This window comes from Pseudonaja textilis, chromosome Z (assembly GCF_049901715.1).
Source record: "Pseudonaja textilis isolate UNSWEBS1 chromosome Z, rPseTex1.2, whole genome shotgun sequence".
NCBI classification, from domain to species: Eukaryota; Metazoa; Chordata; class Lepidosauria; order Squamata; family Elapidae; genus Pseudonaja; species Pseudonaja textilis.
Genome location: NC_142008.1, coordinates 74,982,643 through 74,991,242, shown reverse-complemented (window position 1 = coordinate 74,991,242; position 8,600 = coordinate 74,982,643). Strand labels below are relative to the sequence as shown.

Here is an 8,600-nt window from a genome sequence, read left to right as displayed (position 1 = left end):
CTTTCTATAAATACTGGTGGTGGGGCTGATGTGCTGGGCTGGTTGGCTGCGCTGCTGCCTCTTGATTGGTTGATGGAGTTGATGTTGGTATAATGGGCTGTGTGATGGCCTTGTGAGTTTTGTTGTGATGTATCACAACAAATCTCCACACTACTAGCCAGGCAAACACCTGGGCACAAACAGAGCTCCCCTGATACCCCCAGCTCAAACACACCCCAACCAGGCACCCAGATGAAACCTAGCTTCCTAATAAATGATAGCCGTCCATTTACTCGGAGCCAAGCCACACTAAAAGCCTCCAATACAGGAAACACAATGTTGCCAGCAAATCAAGACAAAAAAAATGCTACAAAACAGACAGAGGATATTAGAAACACCAATCAAGCAGAACACAGCAAACTCCAAGACCAATAAACACAGACCAAGACTCCCAACCAATCAGGATGAAGAAAAAACCATTCTGGCACAGCAGTAGGCTAGCACCTAATTTAAAACAGAAACGGCTGTGAAAGTCTGACTCACAGACGAACACAGTACAGAAGCCTGATGATGGCAGATGAGATTCTGCCGAAACGTTGCTACAACTTTAAAAGCATAACTACAATGACATGGGAAAACACCCGAACAAAGCTGAATACCATACATATAGGTACCCGCAAAAACTTAAGAAAAAATACACACACAGAGACACAGATACAGACACACACACACACTCCCTTTTTATGATCCTGTAATCTCTTAATTTGAAGTAAAGTTGAGGTGACTGGATGCAGCTGAGAATTTACTGGCAGGATGCCCTTTCTGATGCCTATTTGGAGTTTGCACTATAAGAGAGAAATATCTGCCGCTACCTAGGATTGAACTCTCAACCTTCAGAGTGGGAGGTAAGCACCTTTACTTCTATTTAGAAACATATATTGACATTAGCCTTGTCTGATTTGTTAACAAGATAAAGTTAAGAGAAAAAATGACCTTGCCAGTGATGTTGCGATAACACAAAAATATGCTTCTGGGATTCATAATATAGTGAAATGCAATTTTGAGTATCTATTTTCCACGATTATTTTTACTCAAGTAATAATGATAAACCTTTATCACTACCTCATAGCCTGATTTGGATTTCTACTATAAAACAGAAGTATTCACATATAATTCAAGTTTGAAGTAAAAATGGTATTACTGGCAGGATAACCATGAAAAAACATTTCTGGATAGCATGCAGAAACAGATTCAATGGTTCACACATAACATTTGAATAAAACCTTATACTGGAAAGGGAGATTCTTATTTGCTATAGAAAGGGATAATATTCAAGGATTATTCTCCATAGTATTATTGGCATAATAGTAACCAGCAATTGATGCTAATATACTGTATATCCCATTATTATTTTAATTTCTACACCCATAATACAAAGAATAAAATAGAAGAGGAAAATTTATTCATTTTTAACAGGTTCCACATCGATACTAGAATAGCCCAAACATTTACAGGTAATTTGCCATATCCACAAAATTAAAAACGTAAAGAGAATTTCAGAAGTTTTTGATGCACAAAAGAGGTATAAAGTTTATCTTGCCCAAAGTGTCATTCAAGCATATGATGCATGCTTAGTCTAAGGAAATTTGAGCTCACTTGAAGGTTAAGTTGTGCTAAATTCATTATCTTCACATTACACTTCATTAATTAATTAATTTTTATTTTTCTGTTGTTAGTTTGAAGCAGGAGTGTGATTCTACCTCGTCAGCCTGGTTCCATAGAACCAGTTGTTATGATTCTGCCCAGTTCGGACAACTGGCAAATTGCACCACTGGCTGGCCCCGCCCCGCCCCACCCACTCACTCCTTACCTGGCATGCATACCATCCAACTTGCCTGAATTAGCTTAAGAAATTTCTTTTCGGCCACTTTTTCGAGCTAGTCACGGATCACAAGCCTCTCCTGGGTCTCCTAGCAGGAGACAAACAGACTCCCCAAGTGCTGTCTCCCAGGATGACGAGGTGGACCCTTTTCCTAGCAGCATACTCGTATAAACTCATACACCGTCCAGGAAAAACATTATCCCACGCAGAGCGCCTCAGCCGCTGCCCCCTGCCTGCTCCAGCTGAAGACCCTGCCCGGTCTCACGCTATCTTCGAGGTCACCCAGCTTGACCTTCCCATCACTGCCATCATCGCCTCCAAATCCAAGGCAGACAAAACGATCGCCCAGGTACTGGACTGGGTGGGGAGGGGGTGGCCGGGAAATAACATTGAAACCAAATTCACGCCTTTTAAGACCCGTCAACAGGAGTTATCGAGCTTGCAGGGCTGTTTGCTGTGGGGCACCCGAGTGGTCATCCCGACCTCACTTCGCACCCGAGTCTTGGAGGCATTACACGAGGGCCACCCTGGCATCGTCAGGATGAAGGCGTTGGCACACAGCTACGTCTGGTGGCCAGGCCTCGACGATGACATCATCAGATGGGTAAGCTCTTGCCATCTCTGCCAAGAATCCCGACCATCCTCCAATCGCCTCCCCACAAAGTGGGAAGCGCCAGCGCACCTTGGTCCAGGATTCACATTGACTTGGTGGGCCCGATTCACGGCAAAATGTTCTTGGTGGTCATGGATTCTTACTCAAAGTGGATTGATGTGGCCCAACTATCCACGACCACCACACAAGCAGTTACTAAGGTGTTGACCCACCTGTTCGTAACACACGGGTTACCAGACTCTATTGTTTCCGACAATGGCCCCCAGTTTGCCTCAGCCGAGTTCAGTCGTTTCGCCGCTAACCTGGGCATCCGCCACATCTTCACGGCTCCCTTTCATCCTGCCAGCAACGGTTTGGCAGAGAGAGCCGTTAGGACCACTAAAGAAGCATTAGCAAGGTTCAGCAAGGAAGACTGGCACCACAGACTCTCCCGTTTCTTGCTGAGCCAGCACTCAACCCCGTGCACAGTCACCAATAAATCACCGGCTGAACTCCTGATGGGTAGACGCCTGCGAACAGTGCTGGACAGGCTTCACCCTAATTACTGCCCTGACTCTCCCCTCGCTTCAACGTCGGGGGTTAGACATTTTGTCTTACAGGAACCCGTGTTCGCGAGGAACTTCGCTGGAGACCCTCTGTGGATCCCGGGCGAGGTCGTGGCCATCACTGGCCCCAGGTCGTACCGAGTCAGACTGGAGGATGGCCGCATCTGGAAAAGGCACCTGGACCAGCTACGGAGGCGCCACGCCAACGTTGACGCTTGGGCGCAGATCAGTCCAAGGCCGATGCACCAACCATACATCAACACCAGCACCGGTGACCCGTCACCACCTCCAGCCGAGCCGGGGAGTCTGGACATGGACCGTGACCGTCAGATGACCGACCAACCCGAATCAGCAGACGAAGACGCATCTCCATCGATCAGCTCTACGACTCCCGAACCAACGCAGACTGATGAGCAAGTTCGCGATCCCCCACCGGTCCAACCTTCCGCTACAGACTCTGAGTTACCAGACAACCCACCTGAATTGCGCCGTTCAGGGCGCCAGCACAGACCACCCGCTTATTTAAATGACTATGCGTGTTCGCATCTGGGGGGAAGGGGTGTTATGTCCCTGGAACTTGCAAGAGTTCCCACCCAGGTCCGCTCACGCTGCGGGGGCGTTTGCTGTCCCTCATTGGCTGGTTTCCCCCAGCAGCCGGCTATAAAAGCGGGCTGCGGGGTTCAACCAGTCGCTGATCGCTGCGAGCCAGTTCCAGGCTTGGCAAGCACGTTCAGTCCTTTATTATTCTAATAAAGTATTGTTGCATCCATGCCCTGGTTCAGCCTCTCATTGCTCAACTACAACACAATCCTTGCTCCACCCCCCCCATTAGCAGCAGCCAATTATCTGCTTTTGTGGAAGGGAAGGGAAAGGAAAGGAAAGGATGGAAGGCACAAAGGAGCAAAGGAGGAAGAAAGGGAAGGAAGAAAAGAAGGATTTCCAATGCTCACTGCCAAGTTTCCACAAGAAAAATCAATGGGGAAGCCAATAGGTAGTTGGAACTTTTGTTCCCACTAATTTTTTTTTCCTGTTCATGGTCATTCTATTGCTCTGCTATGATAAGGAAATATCTCTGAAACAATGATCTAATAGATAATGAGTTGTAGAAAATACCATTAATAATATCAAGATGTAAAGAAATATGATAGCTAATATTTCACTTTATTTTAACATTCTTTCTATTTTGTACATTCTGAAAGTTCACTGCCAGATTTTCATCAACATAGAAATATTTTAAATATAATTTATAATGACCTATTCAGAAATTTTCCTACAAACATTGTAGCATTTTGACACTCCATCCCAGGGATAAAAATCCATATATATTCTGCTTGGAAAGAACTAGGCTTCTGGGAGGGATTATTTGTGAATAATAACTGCTGTGCAATGTGCTGGATGACAATTCTTATATATAACCAGAGCATCTGGGCTATGACAATGAAGCCAGTTTGTCTGTGATAGTCTTTTACCATAATAAAGATTTGATTAACTTAGTATGTCAGTGAAAAGAAAAGAGGCATTGATATAAGATGAGCTGCTGTCTGAACAGCATATTGATCATTGGCAACCATGTAACTTCTATGGTAAGTAGGTGTCTTAGTTTTGTGAAAAAAATTAATAAAATATTTCATATATTTAATCTAACTTAAAATCTCCAAATTCAATTGAAAGAAATATGTTTTCATTAACATTTGTTAACATTCCAGCAGAAAACAATTCTTATTCTTAAGCTTTAAACCCTCCCCCAACATTTATAGCCTTTCTAGTAATTCATTCATATAGAATACATAATTATGATGATTCTAAACCAAAAATGCTACTAGCAATATCATAAGAACAGCTAATCTGACTCAAATCAAATATCTGAAATGCATATCATTTTCTACTCGCATTATCAAATGGGTGAAACTTAATACTTGGAAATTTCCATAACAAACCGAACAACCTACTATATTTATAGATGATGCATAGCCACCTTTTTGCAATGTTCTTAAAATCCCTCCACCAAAAGTACTGATGTATTGATACATAAGAGCATTCCTTCATTCATGAGATCTTATCAAGTTAGTGCAAACATGCAATCAGGACTGCTATCAAGATAATAATTGTTTATCATGAATTTTGGTTAGATCAAACATAAGGATGGCTAAGAGAATCATATTAAGAAATTAGAAAAGTGGTATTATTCCAGATGGCAAAGGATGGTTGTTAAAAAGGTGTGATCTCATTGCTATGCATCATTTAGTAATTACTACTAAATAGACAAGTCTTTTGATGCTTATTGCAAATGTAGTTACCCATTATAACAGTTAATTAAATAATAAATTTAGAAAAACAATACTGATTTCCAAATTATTTTATTATATAATTATCATCCACCTTACTTACTGCTTACCGATCAATAATGGCACACATATCAATGCTAATATTGGCAAAACTTCCCAACTTTCTTTGCTCTATTGCATGTAAATCCACCAATTGATCATCCACATGAATAAACTGCATACAGCCCTGGAATGACCGCTGAAGAAAACCTGGAAAAAAATAGAATAGTCAATAGGCAGTTCAAGAAAATATACAGTTGTCATAACAAAGAATCTATTCTTTTCCTTAACAAAATATATTTTGCTAGAAACCCATAAAATTGTGAAAAATTGAACCAGAAGACTTTCAAAAGCAAAAAAAAATAAAAAATCATGATAGAAACTTCAACAGTATTTTTGCTAAAGTTGTAAACATGCCAGAAACCTAGTATCATATGTTAAAAATGTACTGTTGTTAAATCACAGATTATCATTTCAAAAGTCGTTAGTGTGATAAAATCCCCTGGGGTAATTTAAAATATCAAATTAAATGCTTCATAATATGACCTCATGTGTTCAGCAGCACTACATCCTAAACCTTGAATCTCCAAATACCTATGCAAGGGTCTACAATTAAATCAGCTAGCGGTACCTGAATATACTTGTAAGTAGATCATAAGCTTCCTAACAGACAGGAAGCAGCAGGTGAAGCTAGACAGAATCACGTCTGATATCTGTACAATTAGCACAGCCCCCCACAAGGCTGTGTGCTTTCTCCACTTCTCCTTATATACCAATGACTGCATCTCAAATGATCCATCTGGTAAAATACTGAAGTTTCCTGATGACACAACAGTGATTGGTCTCATTCAAGACAACAACGAATCCGCATACAGACAGGAGGTTGTACAACTTGCCTCATGATGTGACCGGAACAATTTGGAACTGAACACACTCAAAACCATAGAAATGGTGGTAGACTTAAGAAGAAACCCTCCCATACTGCCACCTCTTACAATACCAGACAACACTATATCAACAGTAGAGACCTTCAAATTTCTAGGTTCTATTATATCACATGACCTAAAATGGACACCTAACATCAAAAACGTCATCAAAAAAGCACAACAAAGAATATTCTTTCTGAGTCAACTCAAAAAGCTCAAACTGCCCAAGGAACTGCTGATACAGTTCTACAGAGGAATTATTGAGTCTGTCATCTGCACCTCTGGTTTGGTTCTGCAACCCAACAGGACAGACACAGACTTCAGAGGATAATTAGGACTGCAGAAAAAACAATTACTACCAACCTGCCTTCAATCGAGGACCTGTATACTACATGAGTCAAAATGAGAGCTGTGAAAATATTTACAGACTTCTCACATCCCGGACATAAACTGTTTCAACTCCTTCCCTCAAGACGCTATAGAGCACTCCACACCAGAACAACTAGATACAAGAACAGTTTTTTCCTGAACGCCATCACTCTGCTAAACAAATAATTCCCTCAACACTGTCCAACTATTTACAAAGTCTGCACTACTATTAATCTTCTCATCACTCCTTATTTGCCATCCCCTCCCACTTGTGACTGTATTACTGTAACCTTTCGCTTGTATCCTTATGATTTATATGGACTGTTTCCTGGTATGATTATACTGCTTATTGTACCCTATGACTATCATTAAGCATTGTACCTTATGATTCTTGACTCTCAGCGAATGTATCTTTTCTTTTATGTATACAGAGAGCATTTGCACCAAGACAAATTCCTTGTGTGTCCAATCACACTTGGCCAATAAAAGAATTCTATTCTATTCTATTCTATTCTATTCTATTCTATTCTATTCTATAAAATCCCCCGGAGTAGTTTTAAGATAACAAATTAAATGCTACATAATATGACCTCATGTGTTCAGCAACCTTTTTCTAATACATGAATTATTTACAAAAGTTTAAAGATCTTTAGTTGCAATTAAGTTGCAATTAAGAAACAGATCATAATTGATTGGCCTAAGATTCAACTCCAAATTAACAGTAACCCAGATCCTGTTTATTTCAATAGGACTCAGCGAGGAAGAACTTCCCAGTGGAAAATAATCCATCTGTTAGAAATCAAATCTCCTAACTGCAGTAGAACCTAGTTTTGCAGCATTGCCTCAACAAGAAAAACCTGTTCAGCTTTTCTCAGGTTATTTTATTCTGTATTAACAGAAACCATTTTGGTTTATTTATATTTTCCATTTAAATATGCACATAATAAAATTACAAATTGAAACAAGGGCTACATAGTATTTGTAATTTAAAACAAACTCTCTAATGTACATAGTTTCCCCTTTTTTCTATTATCTGTTCTACAATGCCTTATTTATTAACCACTTAATAGGATTTTGTAAATATTAAAAAGTTATACAAATAATACAAACATTCTTTATAAATATATAAATGATAAACCCCTATTTTAACTATCCCATTCCTCTTTTCGCTCTCTTTCTCTTGGTCTTCATTTAGAGTAGTCTTTCAATATACATAAGTGTTTTTTCAAAGTCCACTTTGCAAGAAGGGGAATTGAAATTGTAGCTGACTTACAATTCAAAACACACACAAGATGAACCAAGGGTTCATGTGTTTGTAATCAAATGACAATAGTTCTGCTTTCTAGTGATTTTAAAATAAAGAAGAAACTACTGCTACACCTGTAAAACATTCTTGTTTCATGAAAAAAGTATTTGGATATAGTCTTATTAAATAAATAAAAACTGGAGGGAACCACATTGAATTCAGGAGGTTCTAATAAGCTTTGGTTAGGATGTGACGATTCTCTGTGAAACTATCACTCAATTCACAGTTTAAAGTTCTCCTGCACATTAATATTAAAGAATGGAGTTATGCCAAAGTCACACCACTAAAATCAATTTAAAGAAAGTGCATCTAGTCTTAAATACTCAGAAAATATCAGCAAGGTTCTGCAAAATATTTGTTTGTTGCTTCGGTTTTTAAAGTTTTTCTTTCACCTTGAGGGCCAGCTGTAATACTGAGTAACATGCAATTATTTATGAAGCAAAAATTCTTGCTATGCTTACAATACCTGAGTTACAGATCTCAGATATTAATTTAAAGCCATTTATTTCTGTATGAGTGGCCTTCAGCCATGTAAAATAACATATAAATGTTTAAAAATGGTAAAAGTCTTAAAAAATAAATGAACAGTTACACATAAAGTATTTAAACAAAGTGAAATAAGATGAAAACCACAAACCAAGGAAGATTTAAAATTG

At 39.5% G+C, this 8,600-nt stretch overlaps 1 protein-coding gene across 1 annotated transcript in view; it reads right to left on the bottom strand.

The window, feature by feature from the left end:
• Positions 1-8,600, bottom strand: part of CNTNAP2 (contactin associated protein 2) — an 850,526-nt gene that overhangs the window by 395,192 nt on the left and 446,734 nt on the right. The window contains exon 10 of the mRNA XM_087917173.1: positions 5,415-5,553. Coding sequence (XP_087773299.1) covers positions 5,415-5,553 — 139 coding nt within the window. The remainder of the gene's footprint in view (positions 1-5,414; positions 5,554-8,600) is intronic.